General features: G+C 49.6%; 1 protein-coding gene across 2 annotated transcripts in view; it reads right to left on the bottom strand.

Annotated features, from left to right (window-relative positions):
* LOC134983385 (zinc finger protein ZFP2-like) overlaps nt 1-15,198 on the bottom strand; it is a 37,626-nt gene extending 22,428 nt beyond the window's left edge. For both annotated transcript variants that reach the window (XM_063949083.1, XM_063949084.1), the window contains exons 1-5: nt 15,117-15,198; nt 13,464-13,495; nt 9,190-9,268; nt 8,974-9,071; nt 8,368-8,815 (exon numbers count right to left, since the gene is read on the bottom strand). In XM_063949083.1, the coding sequence (XP_063805153.1) occupies nt 8,368-8,815; nt 8,974-9,071; nt 9,190-9,223 (580 nt within the window). In that variant the 5' untranslated portion in view covers nt 9,224-9,268; nt 13,464-13,495; nt 15,117-15,198. The remainder of the gene's footprint in view (nt 1-8,367; nt 8,816-8,973; nt 9,072-9,189; nt 9,269-13,463; nt 13,496-15,116) is intronic.
* Nucleotides 15,199-17,295: the final 2,097 nt, after the last annotated feature.

Below are 17,295 nucleotides of genomic sequence, written 5' to 3'. Positions count from 1 at the left end.
ATCCCACTGAAAAGTTTGTGCGTGGAATCTGCCGAATGGAATCGCTTCGTAAGAAGCCACCATCTTTCCCAGGACTCTTGTGCATTGATGCACAGACACTTTTCCTGGTTTTAGGAGGTTCCTGACAAGTTCGGATAACTCCCTGACTTTCTCCTCCGGAAGAAACACCTTTTTCTGAACCGTGTCCAGAATCATTCCCAGGAACAGCAGACGTGTCGTCGGGGTCAATTGAGATTTTGGAAAATTCAGAATCCACCCGTGCTGTTGCAGCACTACTTGGGTTAGTGCTACACCGTCCTCCAGCTGTTCTCTGGACCTTGCCCTTATCAGGAGATCGTCCAAGTAAGGGATAATTAATACGCCTCTTCTTCGCAGAAGAATCATCATTTCGGCCATTACCTTGGTAAAGACCCGAGGTGCCGTGGACAATCCAAACGGCAGCGTCTGAAACTGATAATGACAGTTTTGCACCACGAACCTGAGGTACCCTTGATGTGAAGGGCAAATTGGGACATGCAGGTAAGCATCCTTTATGTCCAGGGACACCATAAAGTCCCCTTCTTCCAGATTCGCTATCACTGCTCTGAGTGACTCCATCTTGAACTTGAATTTTTGTATGTACAGGTTCAAAGATTTCAGATTTAGAATAGGTCTTACCGAGCCGTCCGGCTTTGGTACCACAAATAGTGTGGAATAATACCCCTTTCCCTGTTGTAGGAGGGGTACCTTGACTATCACCTGCTGAGAATACAGCTTGTGAATGGCTTCCAATACCGTCGCCCTGTCTGAGGGAGACGTTGGCAAAGCAGACTTTAGGAACCGGCGAGGGGGAGACTTCTCGAATTCCAACCTGTAACCCTGAGATACTACCTGCAGGATCCAGGGGTCCACCTGTGAGTAAGCCCACTGCGCGCTGAAATTCTTGAGTCGACCCCCCACCGCTCCTGAGTCCGCTTGTAAAGCCCCAGCGTCATGCTGAGGGCTTTGCAGAACCCGGGGAGGGCTTCTGTTCCTGGGAAGGAGCTGCTTGCTGCACTCTCTTACCCTTTCCTTTGCCTCGGGGCAGATATGACTGTCCTTTTGCCCGCTTGTTCTTATAGGACCGAAAGGACTGCGGCTGAAAAGACGGTGTCTTTTTCTGTTGGGAGGAGACCTGAGGTAAAAAGGTGGATTTCCCGGCTGTTGCCGTGGCCACCAAATCCGATAGACCGACCCCAAATAATTCCTCCCCTTTATACGGCAATACTTCCATATGCCGTTTGGAATCCGCATCACCTGACCACTGTCGCATCCATAAACTTCTTCTGGCAGATATGGACATCGCGCTTACTCTCGATGCCAGAGTGCAAATATCCCTCTGAGCATCTCGCATATAAAGAAAAGCATCCTTTAATTGCTCTATAGTCAATAAAATACTGTCCCTATCCAGGGTATCAATATTTTCAGTCAGGGAATCCGACCAGACCACCCCAGCACTGCACATCCATGCTGAGGCGATGGCTGGTCGCAGTATAACACCAGTATGTGTGTATATACTTTTTAGGGTAGTTTCCAGCCTCCTATCAGCTGGATCCTTGAGGGCGGCCGTTTCAGGAGACGGTAACGCCACTTGTTTTGATAAGCGTGTGAGCGCCTTATCCACCCTAGGGGGTGTTTCCCAGCGCGCCCTAACCTCTGGCGGGAAAGGGTATAATGCCAATAACTTTTTTGAAATTAGCAATTTTCTATCTGGGTTAACCCACGCTTCATCACATACATCATTCAATTCCTCTGATTCAGGAAAAACTACAGGTAGTTTTTTCACACCCCACATAATACCCCTTTTTGTGGTACTTGCAGTATCAGAGATATGTAAAGCCTCCTTCATTGCCGTGATCATATAACGTGTGGCCCTACTGGAAAATACGTTTGTTTCTTCACCGTCGACACTAGATTCAGTGTCCGTGTCTGGGTCTGTGTCGACTGACTGAGGTAAAGGGCGTTTTACAGCCCCTGACGGTGTCTGAGACGCCTGTACAGGTACTAACTGGTTTGCCGGCCGTCTCATGTCGTCAACTGATTTTTGTAACGTGCTGACATTATCACGTAATTCCATAAACAAAGCCATCCATTCCGGTGTCGACTCCCTGGGGGGTTACATCACCATTACCGGCAATTGCTCTGCCTCCACACCAACATCGTCCTCATACATGTCGACACACACGTACCGACACACAGCAGACACACAGGGAATGCTCTATCGAAGACAGGACCCCACTAGCCCTTTGGGGAGACAGAGGGAGAGTTTGCCAGCACACACCCAAGCGCTATAAATATATAGGAACAACCCTACAGAAGTGTTGTATCCCTTATAGCAGCTTAAATATATTAATATCGCCAAAAAAGTGCCCCCCCTCTCTGTTTTTACCCTGTTTCTGTAGTGCAGTGCAGGGGAGAGTCCTGGGAGCCTTCCTCACAGCGGAGCTGAGCAGGAAAATGGCGCTGTGTGCTGAGGAGAATAGGCCCCGCCCCCTATTTCGGCGGGCTCTTCTCCCGGAGTTTGTGAGACCTGGCAGGGGTTAAATACATCCATATAGCCCCAAGGGCTATATGTGATGTATTTTTAGCCAGAACAAGGTATTTTCATTGCTGCCCAGGGCGCCCCCCCCCAGCGCCCTGCACCCTCAGTGACCGCTGGTGTGAAGTGTGCTGACAACAATGGCGCACAGCTGCAGTGCTGTGCGCTACCTCATGAAGACTGAGAAGTCTTCTGCCGCCGGTTTCTGGACCTCTTCACTCTTCGGCATCTGCAAGGGGGTCGGCGGCGCGGCTCCGGGACCGGACTCCATGGCTGGGCCTGTGTTCGATCCCTCTGGAGCTAATGGTGTCCAGTAGCCTAAGAAGCCAATCCATCCTGCACGCAGGTGAGTTCACTTCTTCTCCCCTAAGTCCCTCGTTGCAGTGAGCCTGTTGCCAGCAGGACTCACTGAAAATAAAAAACCTAATAACTTTTTCTAAGCAGCTCTTTAAGAGAGCCACCTAGATTGCACCCTGCTCGGACGGGCACAAAAACCTAACTGAGGCTTGGAGGGGGGTCATAGGGGGAGGAGCCAGTACACACCACCTGATCCTAAAGCTTTACTTTTGTGCCCTGTCTCCTGCGGAGCCGCTATCCCCCATGGTCCTGACGGAGTCCCAGCATCCACTTAGGACGTCAGAGAAAACGTCCGTACTTACAGTCTCCGGACCCAAAGGTATCAAACTTGTCAAATTTCACGAACGTGTGGGCTGAGGACCACGTCGCCGCTCTGCAAAGTTGAGTAGTGGAATTGAATGGGAGCAGCATTTGGAAGGCATGCTGTTCCTTGTAGTGCCAATGGGAGATCCTGGGGGTGGCTCCCGGGTAAGTTAGCTCTCTGTCTGGAAGTGTTTTAGTAATAGCCTTTATCATGAGGCCTACTATGACAAATTACATGGCCCTATGTGGGCACTGCTATTATGTAGGTTAGGACTGCTGTATCAGAGAAGGCGTGACGTGGCTCAGCAGCTAAACATGTGTTTGCAAACATTTGTGACTAATTCTCTGAATTTTATTACCAGATAGGTTCAGGTATGGTTACAGGGTAATTTTCAGTGTGCGGAAGGGAATTTACGGGAGGGGATTTGCACCCCCTCCTCTTTGTCTGTTGAGTAGTGGAAACACATCTGGCAGCCGCCCATGAGGCACCCACTGATCTGGTGGTATGAGCACCCGTCTGAACCGTAACCTGTTTGCCACAGGAAATATAAGCTTGCCGAATGGCAAGTCGAATCCATCTAGACAAAGGCTGCTTAGATGCTGGCAACCCTTCTTTGGCCCATCATAAAGAACAAACAATGGTCCGACTTTCTGAAGGACGACGTAACTTGTACATATACCCTTAAAGCTCGGACAACATCCAAGGACACTTCCCCATCTGCGAGACCCTGAAAAGATGGGACCACAATTGGCTGGTTTACGTGAAACCAACCTTGGGAAGGAAACCTGCTCTTGTACGGAGTTCTGCCCTATCCTCATGAAACATTCAAAGGACTCTTACACGATAAGGCTCCCAACTCAGAAACCCGCCTGGACGAGACCAAGGCAATCAATAACGTGACCTTCCAAAAGAGATATTTCAGGTCTGTTCTTGCTAACGGCTCAAAAGTTGGAGATCTCAAAAATTCCAACACCAAATTTAAGTCCCATGGCGCAGTGGTAGGACGAAAAGGGGGTTGTATCCTCAGAACCCCCTGTAAAAAAGTTTGAAGCTCTGGCAAGAATGCTAACCGCTTGTTGAAATAGTATAGAGAGAAACGAAATTTTAACCTCCAGAGGGCCCAGCCTCAGTCCTACATCTAGACCGGCCTGAAGGAAAAGTAGAAGTCTGGATAAGTGGAAGATCGTCGAATTCCACCCACATTCTTGACATAAGTCTATGTACCTCTTCCAAATCCTGTAGTAGTGCATGGCTGTGACCGGCTTCCTAGCGGCAAACATTGTAGGAATGGCCGTTCTTGGTATCCTTGTTTCTTAAGATCCGGGTTTCAATAGCCACGCCGTTAAATGCAGCCTGTGCAGGTGTGGGTGTTTGAACAGTCCCTGAGATAGCAGGTCCTACCTCTGAGGTAACCGCCAAGGATCTTCCACTAGTAACCCTCGCAGGTTTGAGTACCAACTCTTCTGGGGCTAATCTAGTGCGATTAGAAATGCCCACACTCGTTCTCGTTTCAACCGTTTCAGAGCCCTGTGTATGAGTGGGAAAGGTGGAAAAATGTAAATCCTTCTGTAACACCAAGGAAGTGTTAATGCGTCCACTCCTTCTGCTGCTGGATCTTTTGTCCTGGGATATAGACCACATCTCCTCACCACCATTTCGAAAATCCGTGGATGTAGGCACCACTCTCCCGGATGCATGTCCTGGCGGCTGAGATAATCTGCTTCCCAGTTTTCCACACCTGGAATGAACACTGCCGAGAGGATGATGTTTCGCCTTTCTGCCCACAAAAAGATCTTTGTGGCTTCCTTTAACGCCATCCTCCTTGATGGTTTATGTAAGCAGTCATCGTGACATTGTCCGACTGTATCTTTAAGTGTTGACCCATGACTAGGTCTGCGGCTAAGAGAAGCACATTGTAAACTGCTCTCAGTTCGAGAATGTTTATGGGTAGGCTGCACTCCTGTAACGTCCATCCTTTTTGTCCATGGATACCATGACCCCTCCATGTTCTAAACCCACAATAACTGACTGGAATTATTCCATCTTGAATCTGCAAACCGTTAGGAATTTGTTCCACTAGGACGGCACCCCAACCTCTGAGACTGGCGTCCGTTGTCAGGATCCTCCAATCCCAAATGCCGAATCTCTTGCCTGCTGCAAGATTCTTGTGCAACGACCACCAAATCAAGTAGGTTCGTATGCGTGGTGGAAGCTGGATTCTTCAATGTAGAAGTCAGTGCGAACCTGCTCCCTGAGCAATGAGTTTCATCTGGAATGGTCAGGAATGAAGTCCTCCATACCGGAGAGCTGCGAATGACGTCACCCTCTTCTTGAGAAGTAGCACAGAGGTGTAGGTGGATCCTGGATCTAGTTCTCTGGTAGGAATACTCTTAATTGTATCGTGTCCAAGATGAGATCGAGGAAATGAATCCGTTGAGTTGGCATGAGGTTGGATTTCTGGAAGTTCACAATCCACCCATGTTGAATGAGAAATTGATGAGATGTCGGAGCATCCTTTATCAGCTGTTTCTGAGATGGGCCTTGATCAGTAGATTGTCTAGATAAGGTATGATCGTGACCCCTGTCTCAATCTTGTCACCACTATTGCTATGATCTTTATAAAGATTCTTGGGGCTGATGAGGGGTTCAAATCGGGATATGAAGGTATTTTGCACTACCAAAAGTTTTGAATAAAATCCCGTTCCTCATTGAGGATCTGGGACTGGTGACTTAACCCTTTGTATGCAGGAGTCTTTGAAGTTGCCTCCTGTAACGCTCCTGCTCGCAATGGGCACCTAGGCCCTCATGCTGCAAATAAATGGACTGTGTGGACGCTCTTTTCTGGTGTCGACTATGAACGACCTCTACCTCTGGTTCCACGAGTCTGTTGCTCCAAAACCTCTTCTGGCTCGGTACGACAGCGATCGAATACATTTAAACACTGGTCCCGAGCAACCTTCTGTAACGTGTGACGTGGTGCTCGAGTAAGAAGTAGGTAGAAAGGTAGATGTCACTGCAGTTGCCTGCGAAATCCACTTGTCTAACTCATCAAACATCATCTAACCCCCAAATGGAATAGCCTCTACTCTCTATAAAAGAAGGGTAGCGGCGGAGGAGCTGTGCTGCTAGCTACCAGGGCTTAAGTTATAAGGCAGCAGCGTATGAGAAGCCGCTGCTGCTCGTTCCCGCGTCATCTTTTCCAGCCCTCCGCGCCCTCGTATTAGCACCGACGGCGGGAGGAAGTGTGCGGGGGATATAGCCCGGGTCTCGGTGAGTGCAGGGGAAGCTGCGGCTGCAGCCATGAGAGATATGTCGTTTCAGCGGGCGGCGGGAGGGGATGCTCTTTTCAAGCGCCCCGCTGTGTGTTTAAGAGGCGGCGGTATACGCTGCCGCTGACATCCGCGCTGCGTCTCCCTCAGCCCTCCATCTGTAGAGGAAGGAGGGGCGGGCGGGGGAGCAGACATGAAGCGGGAGTGTATAGCCGGCCAGGGAGTATTTAGACCGATTGTTCTGTCACAACGGCAGCGGAAGGAGGGGGGCAGCGGGGAAGCTGCGCTGCTGAGTCCCAGGGCTTAGAGCCAGAAGGTAGCAGCGTTGTGTGCGGTCCGCGGGAGGAAGTCTGTCAAACTGCCTCCTGGATCCATGAAGAAGCTATGGTTACCGTAAGTGTAACTGTAACTAGGGCCCCTTTACAACCAGTACTCACTGCTGACTCTGCGCTCCGGATTTTCTGAGGAGAGATGCAGATCCCCTTTAGTAGGGATCATTGTCTCTCTATTCTGAAGACTTTCGTCCCCCTTTACATTAGGGTAACTCAGTCTCAGTACTGAAATGGAGGAGGAGCTCCCTTCTTGTGCTTGTACCTCCTTGGCACAATTTTTCAAACTGAGGGATGTGAAGGGGGAGGAGCCGGCTGTGTAGACAATGCTAATTTTTAGATTGTGCCACACCTGCGGTTGCAAGCTTCACACCCCTACTGTATAAGACTCCAGTGTCCCCTAGTGGATGAAAGAGAAAGGAGGTTACTTCTTTCTTTCCCGACCGCTCGTCTATGCAGAAGGGAAATATCTGCTGTTTATTGAGAGATGCTCCCTGTAAGGAATATAGAAATCTGCCACTTGTAGCTGAACTTGCAAAAGACCCCCACCCAATTTACATCAGTTAAATTAAAGTCTCCCATGATTATGACTTCTCCCTGTAAAGCCATTTTAGTGATGTCCAACAATAAATTCCTATCCAAATCCTGCCCCTGGCCAGGTGGTCTAGAGATCACCCCAATGCGAATAATGTCCTTCTCCCCAGTTTCTGTGGTGACCCAAAGGGCCTCAGATTTGTCTAAAATATTTTGTATTAATTGAAGTAGCCTTTATGCTTTTTTTCCACATACATTGCTACCCTTCCTCCTATACTGACCATTCTATCCTTCCTAAATAAATTGTATCCTGGAATAGCTATGCCCCAGTCATAATCCTCATTGCACCATGATATTGCCACAATACCCAGGTTATCCCTTGTCATTTTCACAATTAGCTCTGGCATTTTGTCTCCTAAGCTCCTAGCATTTGCACACATAGCTTTAAGAATTATGTCTGTGCATCTGTTAGTAGCAGCCATGTCCAGACAGTACAAAATAAATGACACGTTTAAAGTTGAAATTACCTGTTTGGTGATGTTGCTCTGTATTTGGTATTTGTTTTTTTAACTAATCAGGAATCACACTCTGTCCTTTACACCACGACTACACCTCGCTAAATGTAAAGATATAGGAAACCTGACCACAAATGGCCAAATAGGTCTACTATATACAAGGAGTTATTTAATACCTGCATCATCTAACAAAATGAAGGTTATTTAATAAAAGGTTGCTAAACTGAGAAATTTAGATCCCATACAAATTAGACGCTCCACAAAAAACACACTACTACTTATATATGATCCCTAAAAATAAACTTCTGCTTGTTACTTTTAATAACAGTATAGTGATGTGTGTAATAACTCTCTTCATGTGATATTTGTCATGGATAGCCTTGTGTTATAAATACCCAACTGAGAACAGGGCTGATGGCAGAGGAGGGTGTAGGATAAGAGATTGCTGTAGTGACTGAGCAATGAGAATATGTGACTTCTGTAATAAGTGTTTATTACTCACCTGTGCTGATATCTGTAGGGATCTCCTCCTCCTTACACTGCTGATCACCCCTCACATACGTCTCTTCTTCTCCCTCTATATCTTCTGCCTTTATATCAGTCACATACGTCTCTTCTTCTCCCTCCATATCTTCTGCCTTCATATCAGTCACATACGTCTCTTCTTCTTCCTCTATATCTTCTGCCTTTATATCAGTCACATACGTCTCTTCTTCCCTCTGTATATCTTCTGCCTTCATATCAGTCACATACTTCTCTTCTTCTCCCTCTATATCTTCTGCCTTTATATCAGTCACATACATCTCTTCTTCTCCCTCTATATCTTCTACCTTTATAACAGTCACATACGTCTCTTCTTCTCCATCTATATCTTCTGCTTTTATATCAGTCACATACGTCTCTTCTTCTCTCCTTATATCTTCTGCCTTTATACGAGAAAGACGTTCTACCTAAATAACCCAAAAAATACAATGGCATTTGCATACTGTTTGATTAAATTGAGGTGAAACAGTATAATATCAGTGTACTATAAGACACACAGCTTCTCTACAGATCATATAGTGACAGTCACTTTGGTGTATTGGATGATACCCTAAATCCCACCTACCTGATCCTCTTGTGGGGTCCTGTGATTATTCTCAGTACAATCCTGGGAATACAGAGGACGGGGACATCTCTCTGGGGTATCTCTGTTACTGGGTCCATCTGTAGGAGACACACAATGACTGAGTACAGTGTGTATATGTGATTATCAGGCGATGTGTGTATATAGGGGTCCCCATACCTGCTCTCCCCTGTACAATACATGACAGTCTCCTCTTACCCAGTGATGTGAGGGGCCGGTGATTCTCCATCATCACGTCCTTGTACAGACCCCTGTGTTCCTCTATATACTCCCCCTCCTGCATGGAGACATAGACAGTGACATCCTGATACCTTATAGACACCAGACACACACAGTGATACAGTCATCACCCAGACACAGCCCCTGGTGTTACTGTATAATGTCCCATTCCCAGCAGTCACCTCTCCAGTCATCACCCGGACACATCCCCTGGTGTTACTGTATAATGTCCCATTCCCAGCAGTCATCACCCGGACACATCCCCTGGTGTTACTGTATAATGTCCCATTTCCAGCAGTCACCTCTCCAGTCATCACCCAGACACATCCCCTGGTGTTACTGTATAATGCCCCATTCCCAGCAGTCACCTCTTCAGTCGTCACCCAGACACATCCCCTGGTGTTACTGTATAATGTCCCATTCCCAGCAGTCACCTCTCCAGTCATCACCCAGACACGTCCCCCGGTGTTACTGTATAATGCTCCATTCCCAGCAGTCACCTCTCCAGTCATCACCCAGACACATCCCCTGGTGTTACTGTATAATGTCCCATTCCCAGCAGTCACCTCTCCAGTCATCACCCAGACACGTCCCCTGGTGTTACTGTATAATGTCCCATTCCCAGCAGTCACCTCTCCAGTCATCACTCGGACACATCCCCTGGTGTTACTGTATAATGTCCCATTCCCAGCAGTCATCACCCGGACACATCCCCTGGTGTTACTGTATAATGTCCCATTTCCAGCAGTCACCTCTCCAGTCATCACCCAGACACATCCCCTGGTGTTACTGTATAATGCTCCATTCCCAGCAGTCACCTCTCCAGTCATCACCCGGACACATCCCCTGGTGTTACTGTATAATGTCCCATTCCCAGCAGTCACCTCTCCAGTCATCACCCAGACACGTCCCCTGGTGTTACTGTATAATGCTCCATTCCCAGCAGTCACCTCTCCAGTCATCACCCAGACACATCCCCTGGTGTTACTGTATAATGTACCATTCCCAGCAGTCACCACTCCAGTCATCACCCAGACACATCCCCTGGTGTTACTGTATAATGTACCATTCCCAGCAGTCACCTCTCCAGTCATCACCCAGACACATCCCCTGGTGTTACTGTATAATGCCCCATTCCCAGCAGTCACCTCTCCAGTCCTCACCCAGACACATCCCCAGTGCTACTGTATAATGTCCCATTCCCAGCAGTCACCTCTCCAGTCATCACCCAGACACATCCCCTGGTGTTACTGTATAATGCCCCATTCCCAGCAGTCACCTCTTCAGTCGTCACCCAGACACATCCCCTGGTGTTACTGTATAATGTCCCATTCCCAGCAGTCACCTCTCCAGTCATCACCCAGACACGTCCCCCGGTGTTACTGTATAATGCTCCATTCCCAGCAGTCACCTCTCCAGTCATCACCCAGACACATCCCCTGGTGTTACTGTATAATGTCCCATTCCCAGCAGTCACCTCTCCAGTCATCACCCAGACACGTCCCCTGGTGTTACTGTATAATGTCCCATTCCCAGCAGTCACCTCTCCAGTCATCACTCGGACACATCCCCTGGTGTTACTGTATAATGTCCCATTCCCAGCAGTCATCACCCGGACACATCCCCTGGTGTTACTGTATAATGTCCCATTTCCAGCAGTCACCTCTCCAGTCATCACCCAGACACATCCCCTGGTGTTACTGTATAATGCTCCATTCCCAGCAGTCACCTCTCCAGTCATCACCCGGACACATCCCCTGGTGTTACTGTATAATGTCCCATTCCCAGCAGTCACCTCTCCAGTCATCACCCAGACACGTCCCCTGGTGTTACTGTATAATGCTCCATTCCCAGCAGTCACCTCTCCAGTCATCACCCAGACACATCCCCTGGTGTTACTGTATAATGTACCATTCCCAGCAGTCACCACTCCAGTCATCACCCAGACACATCCCCTGGTGTTACTGTATAATGTACCATTCCCAGCAGTCACCTCTCCAGTCATCACCCAGACACATCCCCTGGTGTTACTGTATAATGCCCCATTCCCAGCAGTCACCTCTCCAGTCCTCACCCAGACACATCCCCAGTGCTACTGTATAATGTCCCATTCCCAGCAGTCACCTCTCCAGTCATCATCCAGACACATATCCTGGTGTTACTGTACTCCCAAGTCTCCTCAGACCCCAGTCATGTCCCTGTATTATTACTATAGATATAAGTGACGTTATTGTGACGCTCCCAGATCCCCTCTCCTCCCCAGTCATGTCCCTGTATTATTACTATAGATAGAAGTGACGTTATTGTGACGCTCCCAGTTCCCCTCACCTCCCCAGTCATGTCCCTGTATTATTACTGTAGTACTCTAGTGATCTGAAGGCCTTGGGACACTATGAGGGGGCAAATCAATTAATGAATGTGTAGATCTATAAGGTAATAGAGATGCTGCCAACTGATGTATACCATATATGTGATAATAACTTGGATCTTTCTAGTGATCCAATAATGTATAGTGTTTATGCATGTTATTATTCTGTGCCTGCTGAAGGTGAGGGGACTCTGGTAAGCGCGCAGTGCGTAACGGAGATCGTGGAGAAGCTTCCAGAGGTCCCGTGTGCTGAGAGAGGTGGCTGGCCGCGTGTAGTGGCGGTTTTGTTGGTGGGCTGACTAAGGGGAGAGAAAAAGGCTGGCGGCTGAGACGAGGGAGCTTACAGGAAGGTGGTTCCCTGCGAGTGAGAGAGCCCCTGTGGGGGAAAGGAATTGGATGTCTTCTGCTGCGGGTGAGAAGCGCTGTGTTAATTTCCCCTGGTGGACGCCGAGCAGGGACGTCCCGGTGGCTGGTTGTCAGGGAGAGTGCTGGGAGGCGGAGCGCTGGCGGGGCAGGCTAGTACATGGGAGGAGACCGCAGTGCGGGCAGCAGCTACCAGGAGTCCAGCAGTAGCAGACAGTCCCCCCCCTCCCCCCGAGGCAGAGCTGTGCCCCTCATCCCATCCAACCCGCCGGAAGACAGGAAGAGCCCGGTTGTTGGTGGAGGCGGAGTCGGGGGGAGGTCCAGACCGGGCACACTATCATTGTAAGTGCAGGAAGCCCCCATATAAATCCTGCTAATCTGCATACTTCCCTATCATCCTTTAACTATTAAAGTACCACCCCTAGCACAGTAGCACAGGGACCAGCAGCATCGGTGGATCTGAGGAGTATAAATAGCACCTCTAGAGACTCCATATCCATTAGATAATGACCAGCCGGGTAGCAGTCATACAGAGTGCGGTGGTGTATAATGATGAAAGCAGCTCGGAGAGGGCGCAGGGTCACCTAAACTTGGATATGATACACTAGGGAGACTAAGCACCCCTCACCTATCAGAGACAGGTGCCAATAACCAGGACTTCTGTATGTTCTGGAGCCACCCCCACGGATCTACAGTGGGGCTATGCTTATACTGGGACAGGTAACACAGATCATCACCCCACTATATGTAACGAGTAGACCACGGATGTCAGGGATTCCAGGGTGGAGAGGTCCACGTACTACCTTCCTGTTTCAGGTTGTCTAGGAGCGCTACAATTAGATCTTCCATGGAAACCATGCTATTCATTGCCGTGAAGTAGGGATTGCTCAACGATCGTGAGGACAATTGCTCCAAGTAGATACCCATATAACCCAGAGTACTTCTTATACACAGACACGAAAGGGCCGCAACCGTGCACGATTATAGTAAGAGAACCCGGGTGGTTTTTCAAACGCAGCCCCACAACTTTCTTATGGAATCGTATGTTCTGTATTGCATGCATTACCTTATGCATAGGTGGGGTATATTATTATGTATAGGTGGGGTATATTATTATGTATAGGTGGAGTATATTATTATGTATAGGTGGGGTATATTATTATGTATAGGTGGAGTATATTATTATGTATAGGTGGGGTATATTATTATGTATAGGTGGGGTATATGATTATGTATAGGTGGGGTATATGATTATGTATAGGTGGGGTATATTATTATGTATAGGTGGGGTATATTATTATGTATAGGTGGGGTATATTATTATGTATAGGTGGAGTATATTATTATGTACAGGTGGGGTATATTATTATGTACAGGTGGGGTATATTATTGTGTACAGGCGGGGTATATTATTATGTATAGGCGGGGTATATTATTAGAACGGTACATGGTTTGAGTATTATATGATATAACTGTATAGGGTGGCCTATAACTTCTTACATATTAAAACTAGTATACTTACCGGTGGAACTGTCTCTGTATCTGTGGAAGAGCCTGAAATCACAAAGGAAAGGTACGATAGGTACCGTATATACTCGAGTATAAGTCGACCCGAATATAAGCCGAGGCACCTAATTTTACCACAAAAAACTGGGAAAAATTACTGACTCTAGTATAAGCCTAGGGTGGGAAATGCACGGTGCCAGGGGTTTTCATGCTCAGGGTGTCATGCTCGTTGCCAGGGATTTTATGCGGTAGGTGTTATGCTTGTTGCCAGGGGGTAATGTTTGTTTCTAGGGTTGTGCCCCCAGTGCCACATATACCCCCAGTGACAGATAAAAACATGCCCCCGTTGCTTTGCCCCCAGTAGTTATGCCCCTTCTTTGCCCCCAGTATTTGTGCCCCCTCTTTCATTGCCCACAGTAGTTATGACCCCTCTTTCTTTGCCCCAGTAGTTGTGGTGCCCCCTTTCTTTGCCCCCAGTAGTTGTTGTGCCCCCAGTAGTTGTTGTGCCCCCTTTCTTTGCCCCCAGTAGTTGTTGTGCCCCCTTTCTTTGCCCCCTGTTACTGTGCCCCCGTTGCAGCTTACAAACATAAACACACACTAAAACAATACTTACCACTGCCCCGCTCCTGCTTCCCGACCGCTTCTTCTGCTGCTGCGCTGCTCCGCTCCGTCTGTCCACCCGCTCCGTCTGGCCGCCGCTCCATCTGTTCACCCGCTCCGTCTGGCCGCCGCTCCATCTGGAACCCCGCTCCGTCTGGCCGCCGCTCCATCTGGTCGCCGCTCCGTCTGGCCGCCCGCGCCGGCGCCCACTTCCCGGCACCCGATCATCTCTATGGGAGAGACGTCATGACGTCTCTCCCATAGCAACGCCGCACAGACACTAGAGGTCAATAATGACCTCTAGTGTCTGTCCCTGGAGCCGGCTGCAGCGGACGCCCACACAGCCCACGGCGTCTGCTGCAGCCGTTGACTCGAGTATAAGCCGAGGGGGGCTTTTTCAGCATAGAAAACTGTGCTGAAAAAGTCGTCTTATACTCGAGTATATACGGTAAATGTGCATAGTCCTATCTGCTTACATCACATACTAATGTTATAGGCGACCACTACAGGGGTAGGGTATTTCTTAAGCGATTAGAGTATTGGGCTCTAAATAGCTTGGGTGCACATATACACTGTACCCCCAGGTAAAAGAGGGGTTACATTACTATAGATATGTGATGTCACTGTATAATAATAATAATAACAACTACAACAACAGGACACCTTAGGCCGCTCCCCCTGTATAATAATAATAACAGGACACCACAGGCTGCTCCCCCTGTATAATAATAATAATAACAACAGGACACCACAGGCTGCTCCCCTGTATAGTAATAATAACAGGACACCACAGGCTGCTCCCCCTGTATAATAATAACAACAGGACACCACAGGCTGCTTCCCCTGTATAATAATAATAACAACAACAGGACACCACAGGCTACCCCCCTGTATAGTAATAATAACAGGACACCACAGGCTGCTCCCCCTGTATAATAATAATATTAGGACACCACAGGCTGCTCCCCTGTATAATAATAATATTAGGACACCACAGGCTGCTCCCCCTGTATAGTAATAATAACAGGACACCACAGGCTGCTCCCCCTGTATAATAAGACGCCATTACCTGATCTCCACGGACACTGGGAGGCTGCAACAGTCGATGAAAACTCACTTCCTGTATGTGGAACGCACAATACGGAAGTAAGCTGGAACGCACAGTCCGGAAGTAGGGCATGATTGGCACAGGCTGCTTACTGGTTACTGGCCCCTCCCCTCCTTCGACCCACCCACAGCCCAGCTCTGTGCTAATGAATATTACCATATATGTCCTCAGTGCAGGAGGCAGCGGCCATTTTCTTGTAGACCACTCCGGCAGCAGCAATAGGTTCCCTGGCCGAGTAGTGACGTCAGGAGCGGCGGCCATTTTCCCCTGGTCTGAGCTCCGCCTTCCTTCTATCATTCCCACAAGGCAGCAGGAGCAGAGAGCAGCCATTGCTGTGTCTGGCAGCAGGTAATGATATTATTATTATTATTCTATAGGCTGAGCAGCTCTGGTGTCAGGCTCTGTACTACAGGGGGAGCAGCCTCTGGTGCCTTGTTATAGTGCAGCTGGAGCAGCCTCTGGTGCTGCATTATCCCTGTACAGGTGGCTGACACTCTAGTGTCCTATTACTGTAATACAGGTGGCGCAGACCCCGACGTTACCATAATACAGGTGGAGCAGACCCCGCCGTTACCGTAATACAGGTGGCGTAGACCCCGCCGTTACCGTAATACAGGTGGCGCAGACCCCGCCGTTACCGTAATACAGGTGGCGTAGACCCCGCCGTTACCGTAATACAGGTGGCGCAGACCCCGCCGTTACTGTAATACAGGTGGCGTAGACCCCGCCGTTACCGTAATACAGGTGGCGCAGACCCCGCCGTTACCGTAATACAGGTGGCGTAGACCCCGCCGTTACCGTAATACAGGTGGCGCAGACCCCGCCGTTACCGTAATACAGGTGGCGTAGACCCCGCCGTTACCGTAATACAGGTGGCGCAGACCCCGCCGTTACCGTAATACAGGTGGCGTAGACTCCGCCGTTACTGTAATACAGGTGGCGCAGACCCCGCCGTTACCGTAATACAGGTGGCGCAGACCCCGCCGTTACCGTAATACAGGTGGCGTAGACTCCGCCGTTACCGTAATACAGGTGGCGCAGACCCCGCCGTTACCATAATACAGGTGGCGCAGACCCCGCCGTTACCGTAATACAGGTGGCGCAGACCCCGCCGTTACCGTAATACAGGTGGCGTAGACTCCGCCGTTACTGTAATACAGGTGGCGCAGACCCCGCCGTTACCATAATACAGGTGACGCAGACCCCGCCGTTACTGTAATACAGGTGGCGCAGACCCCGCCGTTACCATAATACAGGTGACGCAGACCCCGCCGTTACCGTAATACAGGTGGCGCAGACCCTGCCGTTACCGTAATACAGGTGGCGCAGAGCCCGCCGTTACTGTAATACAGGTGGCGCAGACCCCGCCGTTACCGTAATACAGGTGGCGCAGACCCCGCCGTTACCGTAATACAGGTGGCGTAGACCCCGCCGTTACCGTAATACAGGTGGCGTAGACCCCGCCGTTACCGTAATACAGGTGGCGCAGACCCCGCCGTTACTGTAATACAGGTGGCGTAGACCCCGCCGTTACCGTAATACAGGTGGCGCAGACCCCGCCGTTACCGTAATACAGGTGGCGTAGACCCCGCCGTTACCGTAATACAGGTGGCGCAGACCCCGCCGTTACCGTAATACAGGTGGCGTAGACCCCGCCGTTACCGTAATACAGGTGGCGCAGACCCCGCCGTTACCGTAATACAGGTGGCGTAGACTCCGCCGTTACTGTAATACAGGTGGCGCAGACCCCGCCGTTACCGTAATACAGGTGGCGCAGACCCCGCCGTTACCGTAATACAGGTGGCGTAGACTCCGCCGTTACTGTAATACAGGTGGCGCAGACCCCGCCGTTACCATAATACAGGTGGCGCAGACCCCGCCGTTACCGTAATACAGGTGGCGCAGACCCCGCCGTTACCGTAATACAGGTGGCGTAGACTCCGCCGTTACTGTAATACAGGTGGCGCAGACCCCGCCGTTACCATAATACAGGTGACGCAGACCCCGCCGTTACTGTAATACAGGTGGCGCAGACCCCGCCGTTACCATAATACAGGTGACGCAGACCCCGCCGTTACCGTAATACAGGTGGCGCAGACCCTGCCGTTACCGTAATACAGGTGGCGCAGACCCTGCCGTT

Source organism: Pseudophryne corroboree (assembly GCF_028390025.1).
Source record: "Pseudophryne corroboree isolate aPseCor3 chromosome 3 unlocalized genomic scaffold, aPseCor3.hap2 SUPER_3_unloc_14, whole genome shotgun sequence".
Lineage (NCBI taxonomy): Eukaryota > Metazoa > Chordata > Amphibia > Anura > Myobatrachidae > Pseudophryne > Pseudophryne corroboree.
The sequence above is the reverse complement of the archived record's forward strand: the minus strand, read 5'-3'. Positions and strand labels throughout refer to the sequence as shown.